The 17375-nt window shown below is 38.1% G+C and overlaps 2 protein-coding genes and 2 non-coding genes across 5 annotated transcripts; 1 reads left to right on the top strand and 3 right to left on the bottom strand.

The window, feature by feature from the left end:
• Positions 1 to 494: 494 nt before the first annotated feature.
• b3gnt7 (UDP-GlcNAc:betaGal beta-1,3-N-acetylglucosaminyltransferase 7) lies at positions 495 to 3455 on the top strand. Of its 2 annotated transcripts, none has more exons than XM_059568752.1 (2): positions 495 to 557; positions 2063 to 3455. In XM_059568752.1, exons 1-2 carry the CDS (start codon positions 523 to 525, stop codon positions 3273 to 3275), a joined length of 1248 nt encoding a protein of 415 aa, XP_059424735.1. In that variant the 5' UTR covers positions 495 to 522; the 3' UTR covers positions 3276 to 3455. The 2 variants fall into 2 exon arrangements, with proteins under 2 accessions (XP_059424735.1, XP_059424736.1); XM_059568753.1 differs by lacking the exon at positions 495 to 557 and adding an exon at positions 1128 to 1321.
• A 4126-nt stretch (positions 3456 to 7581) lies between these two features.
• ncl (nucleolin) lies at positions 7582 to 15211 on the bottom strand. The gene is made up of 16 exons (XM_059569847.1): positions 15057 to 15211; positions 13444 to 13543; positions 13261 to 13356; positions 13064 to 13171; positions 12861 to 12986; positions 12650 to 12769; positions 11829 to 11918; positions 11526 to 11649; positions 11290 to 11426; positions 10986 to 11112; positions 10775 to 10905; positions 10552 to 10681; positions 9033 to 9181; positions 8812 to 8938; positions 8322 to 8581; positions 7582 to 8187 (listed from the first exon to the last, which is right to left on the bottom strand). Exons 1-16 carry the CDS (start codon positions 15072 to 15074, stop codon positions 8132 to 8134), a joined length of 1899 nt encoding a protein of 632 aa, XP_059425830.1. The 5' UTR covers positions 15075 to 15211; the 3' UTR covers positions 7582 to 8131.
• LOC132160381 (small nucleolar RNA SNORA75) lies at positions 8651 to 8781 on the bottom strand. Its single transcript, XR_009438003.1, has one exon. It is a non-coding gene; the product is annotated as a small nucleolar RNA SNORA75 (small nucleolar RNA).
• Positions 11716 to 11787, bottom strand: LOC132160383 (small nucleolar RNA SNORD82). The gene has a single exon (XR_009438004.1). It is a non-coding gene; the product is annotated as a small nucleolar RNA SNORD82 (small nucleolar RNA).
• Positions 15212 to 17375: the final 2164 nt, after the last annotated feature.

Genomic DNA, 17375 nt, shown 5'->3' with positions numbered 1-17375 from the left:
GCTGCATCCTGTGCTCTGCTGCCGACTCTCACTGGTCTGTTTGGTTTCATGACACTTGTTTCTAGTCCTTGTTTCTTTCCACTTCCATGCCAGGCAACTCTAGAGCACCTGGACAGTGACTCATTAAGTCATGTGCAGCTGGTTTCCTCATATTGTCGTTTGACTTCATGTCCGTGAAGGGTGAATCAGAAAGCAACACAGCTAAATGCACTCGATGCCTTAGGCAAGGAAATCTTTCTTGCATAAACAAAGCCATTAGATGCACCTTTGTTTTTTTAATAATTAATAATGTTCAAAAGCATTACGGTAAGGATAGCAACTATAAAAGTCACAATTAGGGATTTTTTTTTTTTTTTTGTGGTGTCAATATATATGATGATAAATAAATGTATATGTATGTATTTTATATAACAACACATTTTTCAGGAAAAAATATAAATAATAATAATAAACTTAAAATTTTAAAAAAAAATCCTGTTTTATTTTACTTTAAGGTAAATCTAAACCTGAAAAGTTCTTCTAATGTACCATGAAATGACGCAAGTCTTTGGATCCGAGTAAGTCTATCCTAATTCTTTGTGTTGATTCAAACATTTGCAGCTGCAGGCACAATTAAGTATGCTCACATGCACAATCCAGTGTTTGATGTGCAAACATTTGGTGATTGATTGACATACGTCAATTCATAAATCCTGGCCAAATATAGTGGACATCATAATGTTATAGTTGATGTGGATGTTAATAGTTTTCAATCAAACCACTGAAGTCAAATGTGCACAGGTTTGTATTAAATAGCATACAATAGCAATATGAAATATAATACATTTTATAAATAGTATTTATTAATAAATAGTTATTATTTTAGTTTTACTAAATTTTAGATTAAACACACATGTAGATAATTTATCTATCTATATGTATTGTGATAGACTGTGATAGATCTATTGTGATTGACAGTTGTGGCTGCTGTGAAAGCTGCATTTTAATTGTTAAATGTAACATCTTGTAAAACACGCACAGGTTCTGTTCGCGTTGGCTGGGAGAATGTGCGTGCGGTGGGCGGGGCCATCCGGCTTATTTGCATATGAGTCACGCACACTTTAAAAGAAGCAGACAGACGTTTCTTGGGATGTCTTACTTTCACGTCTTCAAGAGAAACTCCGTGCTTCGGGGTTATTGTCGTCTTTTTGTCACGTTTCTTTTCATTTTTTTTCTGGTGCAGCATAGGATTGTCTAAAGAGATCGTTTCATTCATTTGAAGAGCTGAAGACCGGTTTTACGTAACTTATTTAAAACAAAACAGACAAGGCACTCTCAAAATGTGAGTACGCGTTTTGTACGAATTTGTTTGGTTGGTTGTTATATTTTCTAGAAAATGTTATTGTGGAAGCTAAGCACAATTCATAACGCTCTCATGTTTATTTTACTTAATACTAAACATATTCTTAATAATAATAATAATAATAATAATAATATTTAAATAACTGATTCGTATGTAAACACCTAAATTTTACCCCGACTATAAAAATACGTAGCCTATATAATTTGACAATATGCTACTTCTTTTTTTTTTAAATCATACATCGGATTCAAATAATCAAATTCATCACATTTTGATACATTTTATAAACTAAAAACTTTGTAGAATACTTTTAGTGGTATTTTTACAACTTTGAAAGGAAACAAAACCCTGCTATAATGCAACCCATTTGATTAGGCAAAGCTTTTTGGGCAAATATGACATACAAAACCGCATTTGAATGGAAGTCTTTACGATTTGTTTCAAGCTTTCGGTCACACTTTGGTTTGGGGACCAGTTCTCACTATTAACTATGACTTTTCCCTCAAACTCCTAATAGATAATAAGGTAGTAGTTAAGTTTAAGTATAAAATAGGATTGAAGGATCTAAATTATGGTCATGCAGAATAAGGCATTAATATGTGCTTTGTTAGTACTAATTAACAGCCAATATCTTAGTAATAACCAACTAGTTTCTAATGAAAATTGGTTTCTAAACTAAACTGTTACCAAGGTTTCTGTTTTTTTTCTTTTTGCCTATAGGATGACCGCCAGAGAACGATGGCGAGTTTTCAAGCGCATCAGCATCATGTTCTTCCTGGCTGCAGTCACGCTTACTGTTTTCCACAGAGGAGACTTCCAAGACTTCCAGAGCGACAGGATCGAGAGACAGGTGCGGATGGAGCTCATGGCGAAAGGCGACAAAAAAGACTTGATTAGCATAAACTTCTGGAAGAGCGTTCAAAGAGTGGAGGCTACCACAGAAGGAGCGAGGTTGACCCAAAAGCAAATCCCCACGACATGGGACGTCTCCAGCTCCAACTGCATCGTCAACCTCAACTTCTCTTCCTTGGAGTGGTTCACGGGTCTGGAAGACAACTTCAAGCAATTCCTGCTTTACAGGCACTGCAGGTACTTTCCCATCCTCATGAATCACCCAGAGAAGTGCGCCGGAGACGTAGACATGCTGATGGTCATCAAGTCGGTAATAACACAGTATGATCGACGGGAGGTCATCCGGCAAACTTGGGGTAAAGAACAAGTGATCAACGGGAAAAGAATCAAGACGCTTTTCCTTCTCGGAACGTCTTCCAACGAGGAAGAAAGGGCGAACCATCAGAAGCTTCTGGAATATGAGGATTACATCTACGGAGACATCCTGCAATGGGACTTCATGGACAGCTTCTTCAACCTGACCCTCAAGGAGATCCACTTCCTCAAATGGTTCTCCATCTACTGCGGAAACACCCGCTACATCTTCAAAGGCGACGACGACGTGTTCGTCAGCGTTCCCAACATCTTGGAGTATCTGGAAGACAGCAAAGACTTGAAGGACCTCTTCGTCGGCGACGTTCTCTTCAAAGCCAAACCCATTCGCAAAAAGCAGAACAAGTATTACATCCCGCAAGCCTTGTATAATAAGACGCTCTACCCGCCGTACGCCGGCGGAGGCGGTTTCCTGATGGACGGACCTCTGGCTCGGAAACTCTACGGGGCTTGCGAAACTCTGGAACTCTATCCCATCGACGATGTATTTCTTGGGATGTGTCTGGAGGTGCTTCAGGTGACCCCAATAAGGCACAACGCTTTCAAAACCTTTGGGTTGGTGAAGAATAAGACCAGTCGACTCAACAGGGAGCCGTGCTTCTTTAAGAGCATGCTAGTGGTGCATAAACTGCTCCCGCCGGATTTGATAGACATGTGGAAACTGGTCAACAGTGACTTGATCTGTTCGCAGAGAATGGACTTCTTGTAGTCCCAGACTTTCTGAATCTGAAACAGGTCAGAATTCGTTCAGAAACGAAACCAAACGAAGGGTGAGAACTTTGAGAACTTGCTCGAAGAGAATACGTTCTCCTTTTTTGAGGAGATTTCTGGACAATATTTTAACTTAATTTATGTGCAACAAATGATGCGACTAATATGTAGATGGTTCATTTTTCACTAGCTTTTGTGAACATCAAGACGACAAAAAAAAAAAAAAAAAAGTACCCCAAATGAAAATAATTTACTCATCATCATGTTGTTCTATTAGCTTCGTTCACCTGTGAAAGTATTTTTATTTTTTGGTCTGTGCAGTAAAAGTCAGCGTGGTCTTGTTTTGTTGTATAGACAAAAAAAAAAAAAAGTTTGCAAAAGGCAATTATGGCAGATTTGTAATTTTTGAGTGAGCTATGACTTTGTGTCACAAGACTGTCCCACACAGAAGGAAACGAGTCTCTACCTCACCGTTTTTGTTTTAGTCTGCCCCTTTGTGGACAGATGTAGGTTTTCAATGTAGATTCATCAAACAAGACCATGTTATTTCTGCTGCAATGATGTACATTTCTCAAATTACAGTATGTATTCGAATGATAGCAGCTCGTAGAGTTGTTTCATCTCTTAAGAGCTTTTATTTATTATTATTATTTGTTGGATTTGCCCATAGACTTGAGATGCATTTGGTAGAGGGTTTACTTTAAAACTGTGAAACAGCACATTGTCTGGTACATGTAAATGTTTAATTAATTTATGAAATAGCTCATGGGATCAGAGGAGGCGGAGTCTGGTGTAGGATATTTAATTGTACTTGAATGTTACGCAAAACACGGACATTTGTGATACAAGCTGCACGGTCTGAATGTGTAAAAAAATGAACTGGAATGAACAAACGAAGGTGAAAATGGATTAGTGTTTGTAAATAAATGTTTCTTCAAAAAGTCCAAAGCGTTCGATTGGTCCTTTATATCCTTTAAAAAATGCCATTTGTACAAGTTCTGTTCAAAAGAGAGATCAAAACGCATTTGATTGTATTTCTACAGCCTTATTTTCATAGTTTCACAATGCATATACTTTAATTTACAATGCATAATTTAACATATACTTCCTATAGATGTTTCAAATACAATATATAGCAGGTTTATACAATATTTAATATAAAATACAAAAACTAATTCTAAATTTGACTGTATATTAATACATTAGCACCTAACTGATGTCTCAGGCTTTCTGAAACTCAATGTCCTGCATAATGTACATATTTTAATAATGCATAAACCAAATATGTATTAAGAACATAATTAGACACGTAATTCCCATGTAAAATACTTTGTCTAGGGTTTGATTTTGTGGATTTCAAAGTGTATATATTATAAATATCATAGAAATATACCTTAATGTATGACATATAGGATGTCAAATATATTTAATATGTATACAAAACACTTTAACCTTCTGACCCTCTAAAACAAATCACAAAATCTTCCATGTTATTCATTTGCATCTTTTCTTTCTGTTATATTGCGATAAGCAATCGTGGATGTACTGAACCAAGTAACTAAATAATACATTGTTAAAGTAGATTCAGCTCAAATACCTTGAATAGATGATAATATCATATACACTGTCTTGAGTGCTAAGGTCCCTGATAAAGCTGAATGTATCTTTGTGACACAACTGGAAAGCTATATGATCTTTTGTTCATTGTTCTTAGTTTTTTCTTTGTTTAAAGTAAAAATACGGGAAATTAAACAACAGGGACAAAACAGCATAAACTGTTATTCTAAAACTGCTATACAGAAAGATAAGCATCTTGGCATTTGACACCGGGGTTTAGATATCCTTTATTTGACTACAGTAGACGTGTATATAGCTTTTATGAATGGCAAATCTGTAAGCAACAGATCAAATTATCCACCACCGCTTTAAGCCACATGTCACGTGACTGTGCATTCATAAGCGCAATGAATGAAGCCGTGCACGTTTAACAGTTAACCTAGATCTCAAAAGATATAATCACCCGTGCTACTCTACTGTAAAGTTAATTATCAGGTCTAGTGAAGCCTCTTGATTCCAGAGAAAATCACACTTTCAATTTTCTGTCAGTATTCTGAAGGGGGCACAAAGCGATGCTCGTAAGAGATGGTTTACAGGGTGTGGTTTGAAGAAAAAAAAAAAAAAGCTTGCGCGAAAAACTCATTTTTGAGATGACTTACAAATTCCCAACATATAGCCAAAAAACCTTTCCAAAATCCAAGATGCTGTCAAGGAGCATATCCCTATTAATGCTGATGGTTTTGTAAATATAAAATAAATAAATAAATGCAAGCCTTATACAACACAAAGCAGATCTGTAAATAGGCTGGTCCAAATTTTTCCAAAAAAATAAAATAAAAATAAAAAATAAAGTCCCTGTATGATTATTATTATTACTAATTATTAGACTACAGAATCATAGCTGCTCAGATTTTGATAGATACAATAAAATATATATATTTTTATTTATTTATTTTGCAGTCTATTTTATTAATCTGATATTCATGTATGTATTTATAGTTCAATTAAACTTACCTATCACTATGAGTAATGTTTGGATAACTGTTGAACTAATTTTGATTTATACAGACTAAGCAAAACTATAGAAACGATATAATATTACAATTTAAAATAAGAGTTTTTATTTGAGCATATGATAAACTTTCATTTTCTGTGATGTGCAGCTGTATTTTCAGCATCATCACTCCAGTCTTAAGTGTCACGTGATCCTTGAGAAATCATTCTCATACAATGATTTGATGCTCAAGGACAATTAATGAGCTCAATATATATCTTTTTTTTTTTTGTAGAAACCAAGACACAATTCATTTTATAGGACTTCGTGAGAACAGCATTTATTTGAAACGGGAATCTCTTGCAAGGTTTAACTTTTGATCAATCTAATGCACTTAAATTAAGCTATTATTTCTTTAAAAACATCTCACTGATCCTAAACCATCGAATGGTACTATATCTTTTATTTATCAGTCAGCCTATTTCAGATCATTCACTTTAATGACTGTGTGAAGCATGCACACCTTTGAAGCTAAAATAGTCATCCAGAAACAGTCTGGATGGATATTGTGTTGAACAAAACGGCAGTTCAGAGGCTTTGATCGCCAGCTGTGATCACTGACTGTTAATTAGTGAGAGCAAATGAAGAGAGCTGGGGTAGAAATACAGTAAAGTACTCCCTCTGCAGACCTGTTTCACACTGATGTCTCTGGGGAAATCCTCAGGGCAGATTTCTGACCTGTTCTTGCACAGAAATGTCGAAAAACCACCATTTCACAAGAACGGTTCAGTTTAAATACAATTTTTTAAGGATATGCCACTTGTAACATCACAACGGCTTGTTTGGGTAAATAAACTTCTAAGTTGTGGGGAAATCAGCTCATTTACCTTACAGACAACGTGCTGAGATCGTAAACAAGGCCTCTTTATGCTACACGTCGTGTTGTTTTTGACTCGCGAGGCATTTTAATCTTCTTTCTCGAAGGAGGACCTTCCTCGAGAAAGGTCATCTTCTTACATTACAGCAGGTGCTTATGGGTAAGAAGACCATTACAATCTTACCAAAACACCGATGTTATCTTCTGGGTGCCATATTTCAGCTTATTGGACCGAGCCAAAAAAAAAGGGGGTGCTAGCATAATGCTAATATGAACGCAAATGTCCTTCCTTCAGTCTACAAAAGCATTAGTGTCATGATAAACTTGATCATAATTTAGCTAAATAAATGTAAGCTCGTGTGTCATTCACCTGCGAAATTATATAATAGGAGAATTTATGGATAAAAAGGACATCCAGTCAGCTACTGTAAACCCATTTAGTTTAACTAGCAAACATTAACTTATTTCTTACTAGGTGACCGTTACAAATTGTACTTTGGTTTCACAATTTTCAGCCAAAGTTGGAATTTAATAACTTAATTTGATGAACACACTCCATGTGGTGTAAGCAAACTACTTGATACTTCCTTGGTTTAATACAAGTTTGTCCTTTTAGATTGTTTTACTTCTTGACTTGTTCCAAGTAGCAATCTAACAATAAAAATGAGAAATCAGTACAACTATTTAACTGAAACAGCTGAAAGAATAAAACTACCAAATTGGCAGCTGAGAAATGCATTTTAATTTGCCCCACAATATCCATTTCATCTCATGTCACATGTGTAGCGCCACACGAAACTTTTCTTAACCAATTATGCCACACTACTCTGGTCACTACAGTTAGTCAAATAAATAAATTCAAATCACAAGCCAAAGTTTAAAAAACCAATTTTAATCAAAATGGTTCTTTACATTGTGAAAAATCTGGAAACAAAAAAAAGAAAGCGCAAAACACTGTCACAAGCCAAATTTAGTTTATAAATTTGACACTAGCCATACCACACACTTTATATCCATGTTAATCCCATTCAAATAGATTTATCTCTAAATAGGCAATCAACTCTATGTGTTACAATATGCTTTGCACATTAAAAGGGTACTGCACATTAAACTTGAACCTAAAGTTAAAGTTATTTCCTTAAAAAGAAAATTAAATAATTTGTTGGAGGTGGGGTGTTGATGCACACCATAACAAAAAGACCAAACACACGCACACACACCAAACTGTTGCATGTACAACCTGTATCTAAACCAGCAGAGCATAATTACAACATTCACGCGAATGCTTGGGACGTTTCAGAACTCGCACAGTTAAAAGGGAGCGAGGGGTCGGGGGTCACTGTACAGTTACTGATGCTTTCTGGAATGTCCTAGAAACGCTCCGACAATGTGGATTTAAGCAAACGGAAACAGTTCAGTTACAGACTTAATCAAACTTCATCTTCTTCCCTTGTGGTCTGTCGCCGAATCCACCGCGTCCACCTGAAGAGAGAGAACGGTTTAAAATTCACACAAACGCCATTAAAACTCAAAAAGAGGTTAAAAATGGTTCAAAAAAAGTTTAGTGTAGTGTTCGATTATGTATTTGGTCTATAGATGCATCACTAGACACCCACCGCCTCTTCCTCCTCTGAAGCCGCCGCCTCTTCCTCCTCGTCCTCCCCTGAAGCCACCGCCCCTGCCGCCCCCTCGGCCTCCGAAACCACCTCGTCCACCGCCACGTCCTCCGAAACCTCCTCTGCCGCCCCCTCGGCCGCCCTCGCCCTTAGGCTTGGCGTAGTCCAGAGTGACTCGGTTCCCGTCGATCTCGCCGTCATCCATGGCCTCTTTGGCCGCCTTGCAGTCTTCTTCGCTATCGAAGTCTACGAAACCAAACCTGAAGGCAGGAACACAGTATTAAGATAACATTCAGAGGGAGCAGCAGTAGTTACTGGATCAATCGTTCGAATGTCTCACATCAGACATGGGCATGTCCCAATATAGTGGAAACACCTGTTTAACTGTGATGTTCGCTCTACTTCTCGTGCGAATCCATACACTGTCACTGGATCGACAGAGAGGAGCTCATGAGAAGACACATGTTAAAGTTATCAAACACAGCTGTACCCTTTAGATGACCCGGTGTCTCGGTCCATGACGATTCTGGCATTGACCGCTCCATCAAACGACTCTTTCAGAGACTGGTCTGTGGTGTCTTCTGACAGGCCTTTGACAAAAAGGGTTTTTGTAGGTCCTACAAACAGAGGGGGAAACGGTTAAAAACCAGGATTCATTGAGGGGAAAAAAGTGAGATTAGATTAATTGAATAAGAAGTGATCTACACTAACCAGAGCCTCCTCTTCCTCCTCCACTGCCTCTCTCTCTTTCGTTCTGACTGAACTCTAATCTGATATTTCTTCCCTCGATTTCTGTGTTGTTGCAGTTCTCCAGCGCCTCCTTGGCATCCTCCACGTTCTCAAACTCTAAAAACGCATATCTACGAGAAGAAAAAAAAACAACAACATTAGACCAAAGCAAAAGTTGAAATCAGCACAGCTAAAACAAAAACTTGAAAGTGACTAAATCATGCCCCTTTACAGGTTGAATATAAACGCAAAAGAAAATTGGTGCAAAAACCATTTTAATTTGAATAAACTGCTGTCAAAAACAATTGCACGTCGCCAATGCTACTTAATTCCGCCCATTACAAATTAACAGACAACTGACCAGCCAATAAGTTGCACGCGTTTTGTTAGCCGCAGTTGCATAAAATAGCTACCAGGTGGTGTTTAAGAACATACTATTTAGCAAAGGGATTGAATAATGCTCTTCTAATCTCTGTGTCAAATTTTAAATTGAACACTTTAGTTTTGGAAAGCGTTTGATTACACAAACACCCCCTACTGGCATTTTACATATTGGTCTTGGGGGGGGGGGGGGGGGGGGGGGGGGACAAAAAAAAAAAAAAAACAGGCTTTAGACAAACTGTTGAGAAGTTTACATTATTCTATAACTTCCTGGAATCCATGTAAACACTTGGAATTATTCTAAATGAATCCATGACATCGTGGTTTGTTTAGAATCTATTTGAAGTGTCAGATTCCATTTCAGTCGAAGTCTTACTGATGTTCATACAGAAAACAAATTGAAAAGAACAAAAACACCATAACTTTAATTGCCTTTTTTTTCCTCCATAAGTCTTATATAAAAATTGACCAACTGGTCACAAATTCAAAGCACTTTGACTTTTTATTTCTTAAATGTACGGTTTTCTGATTTGTTATTTTTTGTGACTACATAATTTTGTAATTTTCAAAATATAAAATGGAAGCATAGGTCTAATAAGCCTACAAGTGCCCATCTGCTGCCATCTACAGGTTATGACGGTGATTTGATGATTTAATTTACAAGTGTCTGTACACCAGTTTATTTTGGTCATCCCATTAAAAACATTCAAACTGGATCATTTAGGATCTTTATAGTGTTGGAAACGGTTGTGTGAGGTGTTTGCAAGTCATTGAACACTGCATGAATTGAATGAAACCGAACTGAAATGAATAATGTAATAACACTTGACCATTTCTGCCACAACACCATGGTTACTGCGTTACTGCTTTTGGTCTTCTACACCTGTGCAGTTACATTGGTTTTTAATCTGAATGGTTCTCAGTAGATCATGCAGCACCCTATATTTATTCGGTTTCATTCAATTCTGATTTTGTTATGCTTTCGTTTGCCGTTTGATTTTTTCATATGCAACAGAAATGGCAATGAGTCACAGGAGCCCTGCATTAAACTGTCAAATTAATAAAAACCTAAACAGATTCAGTTCTACACATCTTTAAATGCATTGAATCAACTACTTACCCCTTCGGTCTGTTGTTGCTCTGTGGTATTCTGATGGACACGGCCTTCTCAAACACACTCTGGAGGGCGTCTTCATTCGCAGTGAACGCTAGGTTGTTTACCACCAGTACTTTGTTTGCAACAGCAGCAGCTAAAGAGAGAAGAAAACAAAAGCGCTGTTAACTTTCAGCTAAAACCGATCTAGTCCCGAGCCAAACCAGACCTAGACAGCACCGTTACTCACGTTTGCCGCCCTTCTGACTCTTTTCTCCGGTGAAGTCTATGATGATAGAACGGCCCTGAACATCGGTCCCTTGTGCCTCCTCCATTGCTTTCTCTGCGATTGCCTCAGACTTGAACTCAAGGTAGGCAATTCTGTACCGTAAGAGGATGTCAGTCAATGATTCACTTAAAAGATGCATTTTTAATAACACAGAGCCGTGGCTTAGTCTTACCCTCTGCTCGAACCGCTGTTGCCCATCGGCATCCTGATATCAACAGCCTGGTCAAAGATTTCCTTCAGTTCCTCCTGCGTTACGGAGTACGGCAGGTTCTTTACGAACAAAGTGCGTGAATCTCTCTCTGAGGAAGAAAAGGGCTGAAACATTAGTGTCTGCGAGTGCAATGTTTGATGTAACACATTAGCGACGGCTCCAGATCAGCACTTGACTATCGTATGCCCACACGAGAGTTCAGGAAAGTGAAAAGCTGTCATCATTTCTGGTTGGATTTACGCTCACAAAGCTGTGGGAATGTTACCTTTTTTGTTTTCCTGGGAGTTTTCCTTGCTTTTGGCTTTGTCGAGTTTCACCGGTTGGCCCAACAGAATCTTGCCGTTGAGTCCCAAAGCCTTCTGCAGGTCTTCCTCTGACGCGAAGTCAACGTAGCCAAATTTCCTTCAAAACAAATGACGACGCCTGATTTAGAAGAGTTAACAACTCCGTTGCAATGACTATTGACTGGAATAGGATTCCCAAGAACAATTTTCTCCTTACTTGGTCCCGCCAAGACGGACTTCCTGAATTTCAAGGCCTTCCTTTGAGAAGAACTTTGTGATTGCAGACTTGATTTCATCAAAGTCTTTATTGTTGTTCAAGTTGCCCAAGAAGAGACTGAAACCTGAAAATTCAAAAGCAAATTTAGTCTGCCATACCAAAACAAAGAAAGAGAAATTCCCCTTTAAACCAACATCAGAATTAAAATAAAGGTGACATCAAATATTTCAGTATTAAGTCCCTTGAGATCATCATATGTAGTTCAATGCACAAGAACTCAAGTGTATAGAACTGAAGTCTCACCTTCACCATCAGTTTTAGCTTTCTTTGTCGGCGGCGTTCCCTTCTCTTTTTTGGTCTGAGCTTTCCTTTTCGCTGGAGTGACCGGGGTTTCTAAAGAGCAAAAGAAAAAAAAAAAAAAAAAGGTTAAACTATTTGGAAACTAAACCCAAAAAAACCTCTGCCTTTAAATAAAATGACAAAAGACCTTTTCCATGATATTCTAATTTGAGAAGCAACTGTATGTTATGGTCCACATGATGGTGTCATTACTATTGGAAGTGACCAATGTGGTCCAAAATAAATAAATAAAATCTATATAAACACCCTCATAAATCAGTCACACAACACACTTTGCCAAGAAGAGTATAATGTTAGATTTCGTAAATGTATTAGATGTCCCGAGTTCAAATCCCAGCTTGTGGTGTTTTCCCGATCCCGCCCCCTCACTACTACTTTGATCCACTTTAAAACTTTAACTAGGGTGTAGGGGATGCACTGAATTTTCGTCTTGCAAAAATTGCATTCGTTTTTTTTTTTTGGGGTGTCATTTTGGTACTTAAATATCCATTTCTAGCAAATTCACAGTGTATTTTAATCAGTAACTGTACATCTGAACTACAAGTGTCTTCACATCAAATATATAGCTATTGTTATATTGCTAACCCCCCCCCCCAATCTCGCTCTTTTAAAAAATAATAATAATAAATATATTCAAAATCTGCATGCTTTATTCACTTTCTGGGTCTGGAACTAAAGAATCAGTCACCAACTTAATATTTTAACAAACCAAATGCATCTGACCAGCATAACATCAAAACCCATCTAAAACTTCACCATCATACCTTCTTCCTCATCATCATCATCCTCCTCATCATCATCATCTTCCTCCTCTTCAGAGTCCTCCTTTGCTTTCACCATTCCTGCCTTTTTGGGGGCTGGAGTCGTGTCCATTTCCTCTTCTTCTGAATCAGGACAATTTTAAATTAGAATCAAACACTTAGTATTAAACCCCAGAGCATCACATGTGCAGCTCTTAAACACACACACACACACCATCATCATCTTCCTCATCATCATCCTCCTCCGCAGCAGGTGCTTTGGCTGCAGGAGCTGCTTTCTTTGTGGCTTTGGCCGGAGTCGCCTTCTTGGGTGGAGGCAGCTCTTCCTCAGATTCATCATCTACAAAAGACAGGGGACAGTTGTTAGAAAGGTTCAAATCACTTATGAACAGACACCACACTGAAACACTTCCATACCTTCATCATCCTCCTCGTCGTCATCGGACTCCTCAGCAGGCGCTGCTTTCTTGGCAAGAGCTGCAGCTTTAGCAGGCGTGGCCTTCTTTGGGGGAGGAGCTTCCTCTTCTATTGGAAGAAATTAAGACGCATTACAATATTTTAACTTTTAGATTAAGAACACAGCACTGAGAGGACCATGAAAGCAATTCACTTACCAGATTCTTCATCGTCGCTCTCCTGTTTGGCAGCAGCTTTCCCGTTCTTCACTTTCTTAGCCGGAGCTGCTGCTTTCTTCGTTACGGCTTTAGCTGGTGGCGCCTGCCGAATTGAGATTGAAATTCAAATCAAACAAATCTTTCATCGGCAACAAAGTGATTCAAATGCATCATTATATACAGATGGATTCCTCACCTCTTCTTCCTCATCGCTGGATTCTTCTTCCACTTCCTTGGGAGGTGGAGGTGCCTTTTTCTTTGGAGGCGCTTGTTTCTTAGCCGCCTGCAAACGTCAAGGAAAGGTCGGTTTGCGGGGGAAGGGTTTTTTGAGTTTTATCTATTTTTAAGTTCTTGCAATTATACTGATGTGCATCATTGTGAAACACTAGGAAATGTTATCATCTCACAAGTTTCTGTTCCAAAAACAACTTTTAGTTTTGCGTTAATTTTCACATCACGTTTACAATAAACGCCACTATTTTATAATTGAACCCATTTTCTCAATTCTGTTCCAAATACTACCAAATGTAAAAGGTTTTAGTTAATAAGTTTAACATTATATTAATATTGTTTGCAAATCGGCTGTTTAATTTAATTTATTGCGAAATGCAGTAAAATGCAAAAAAAAAAAATACCCACAAATTTTCGTTAAATAAGTTTGACTCCGTGCAACATTTTTCAGAAAATATGATAAGTTAATTTACATGAGTTTTTCCCCCCCAATGTATTTTAACAAACATTTGGGGCTCTAGTCATTTTAGATTTATCATTTAAAAACTATTGTTATAAAACTTTGTATTATTCACTCCATTAACACCAGCAAACTGAATTAATATCCTAATACAAGTATCTCCGGGGCTTGTATGAGACCTAGCAAATGTTTTGAGGTGTGGACAAATAAAACACCATTTGATGGCTTTCGTTTGAAGCGCATTTAAGAGCAAGAACAAAATAACGATCCATAATATTTGTGTGGATAATTTAATCACGACACGCATTTGCAGTACGTATTTATTTATTTATTTATTTGCTAGAGTGGTACAATAAATTGATTAGTCACTCAAATACAACCACCATTAAAATTATTTTTTTTAAAAAAAGTTTGAGACGCAAGACGACTATTTAAAGGCCACAGCACTGCGCGTGGACGACCCCACGTGGGGTCCGGGTTACACGTGGAAGAGCCACATGCGCGCGGTCCTACATGATCGCATGAGAACCAAATGTGTCATGCTCACATGTTATAATCGTGCAAATCAAATATGCATTAACAACACGAGTTTAAAGCAGCGTGTTAAATGTCCGCTCTTTGGCATCAAAAGAGCCAAAATGGAGGCGTCTAGCTTCAGCTAACATTGCTACACGACTCAAACACGGCGAATACGCCATTTAGTTCGAAACTACGACACTAAACTAAAAAAAAAAAATCGCAAATCAAGAGAATGGGTTTTACAGCACTACAAAACAAGCGAAATGCACACTAAAATGAGGAGACATCACGCGTGTCAACTGAGGCCTAATGAAGAAGAAGCGTGGTCAGCCCGTGTTAAACGAAAATACAACAAAAAACCGATAGTAACGTTACATAAAACCACCTGATTTTAGACGCTGCTATTTAGCATTAAAATAATTTTTAAAATGTACATTTGCAACGCTATACCGCATATCTGATAGAAATGCATGTGCTGCACATGTGGGCCATCTTCTCACCAGACGCGATAAAAACTAAACATTTCGCGTTTTGACCGTTTCCAATTAAGTGCTGAATTGTTATAATATGTTTGCAGGTATCTTACCTTGGCAAGCTTAACCATGACTGAAGGTTGTTTTTACAGTAAAGCTGATAATGTGGAGAGTGGCGCAGGTAAACCCGATCAGTCACACGTGCTCCTCCGTACAGGACAGAAGAGAGCGCTCGCGCACGCTTTTAGTATGTCCAGAAGAGCCCCGCCCACTGAGACCGCCCTGCAAGTGCGTTCAGGTCCGACTCGGTTCCGCAAACGGTTCCTTTGAACAGTTCGTTTAGATTCAGTGATTCTTTAATGTCTTGACGTAATTACACCATCAGGTGGACCATAACATACAGTACATAAGCATCTAAAAAAATAGAATATCATGGAAAAGGTCTTTATTTTTTGTCATTTAATTAAAAAAGGCACAAAGAGTTGTTTTTTGTTTTTTTAGTTTTTATTTATTTATTTTGAATTCTGATGGTTATGAAATGTTCAAGATCTTTAAAGCAGGTTTAATTATGTACTCAGTCATTGGTTGGGGCTCCTTTTGCATTAATTACTGCTTCAATGCGGCGTGGCATGGAGGTGATCAGCCTGTGGCACTGCTGAGGTGTTATTGAAGCCCAGGTTTCTTTGATAACGTCCTTCAGCTCCTCTGTATTGTTAGTCAGATGTTACTTATCTTCCTCTTCACAATGCCCCATAGATTCTCTGTGAGGTTCAGGTCAGGTGAGTTGGCTGGCCAATCAAGCACAGTAATATCATGGTCAGCAAACCGCTTGGATATGGTTTTGGCACTGTGGGCAGGTGCTAAAGTCCTGCTGGAAAATGAAGTCAGCATCTACTTAAAGCTTGTCAGCAGATGGAAGTATAAATTGCTCCAAAATCTGTATTTAGAATATTCAGTTTGTTTACCTTTTTTAAATTGTAAATCGGTATTGGCAAAACACAAAGTAAAAAAAAAAATAATAATAATAATGATTTGAAAATTTGGGGTCGGTGGAAAATTTTTTGCGTTCTCTCGCAAAACTTTTGCGTTCCCTCGAGAAACTTTTGCGTTTTCTCCCAAAGATATTTACGTTCTCTCGCAAAACTTTTGCGTTCCCTCGAGAAACTTTTGCGTTCTCTCGCAAAGATATTTACATTCTCTCACAAAACTTTTGCATTCTCTCACAAAGATATTTACGTTCTCTCACAAAACTTTTGCGTTCTCTCGCAAAGATATTTGCGTTCTCTCGCAAAACTTTTGCGTTCTCTCACAAAACACATTACTTTACAGCTTGCAGTGGTTCATACAGCTCCATAAGTCCACAATGGAGTGGTTCATAGAGTTTTGTTTTGAACTTGGAGAAATAGTCAGTGCATGCTTATTAAGGCACGGTTTTGGGACACAGTAAAACGCTTAATGTAAAACACTGTGTGACGAGAGCCGAGGGAACAGAGCGAGGCCGGTGGAGCACCTGCGCCATTCACCGGTATCGAGTTCTGCAGGGGCTTCGGAGGAGGGACTGATGACAGTGTTAGATGAGAGAGGACCAGGCTCAGACTTTATTTTGGGTTTTGGTTCTGTTTGTGTGTGACAGTCGTTCACGAGAAGGGGACATATTCTTTTAGGTATATTGTATTATTAAAGTTTTGTTTGAATGTTCGCTGGTTCCCGCCTCCTCCTTCCCGTGGCTACGAACGTTTGTTACACACTGGATGGCTAAATTCAGTAAACAACTTATTAATAAAGCATACAGACAAGCAGAATAGCCAAGAATATGAACGTAATCCGGTAAACTGCACTTTAAGCGTAGGCTATCCCTTGAAAGAAAACGCTTTATTAATGGACTAATTAGTCCATTATAAGACAGTGGTATAAGAAGGCAGAATTTGGTATACATTTAATTAATAAATTATAGGCTACATGAAATCAGATAAGCCCAGAAGAACAGTAGTGTTTTCCTCCCATAAAGAAAACTCTGCTTAATGAAGACGGTGATTTAAAAAAAGCCCAAATATGCTATAGAATTGATTAAAAAAGTATATTCTGTGTGCATGCAAGCAGAATTGCATGATCAGCATTTTCTTCCCTAGAAAACGTGCTTAACGAGGCATAAAAATAGGCAACAGGCAATTAACACTGTAATCAAATAAGCCAGTTGATTTTTGAATTTTTTACAATGGTGTACCCCCCTAGGGCATTTAGCCTAACATTATTAGCCCCCACTTAGACCGCAGTCACACCTTTTCTGTTAAAAGAGTATATTTGCCCCTTAAATTGATTTATAGATGCATTTTTACTGTGTCCCAAAACCGTGCCTTAATAAGCATGCACTGACTATTTCTCCAAGTTCAAAACAAAACTCTATGAACCGCTCCATTGTGGACTTATGGAGC

The sequence above is a fragment of the Carassius carassius genome, chromosome 16 (genome assembly GCF_963082965.1).
Source record: "Carassius carassius chromosome 16, fCarCar2.1, whole genome shotgun sequence".
Taxonomy (NCBI): domain Eukaryota; kingdom Metazoa; phylum Chordata; class Actinopteri; order Cypriniformes; family Cyprinidae; genus Carassius; species Carassius carassius.
Note: the sequence above shows the minus strand (reverse complement) of the source record. Positions and strands in the feature narration are given on the sequence as shown.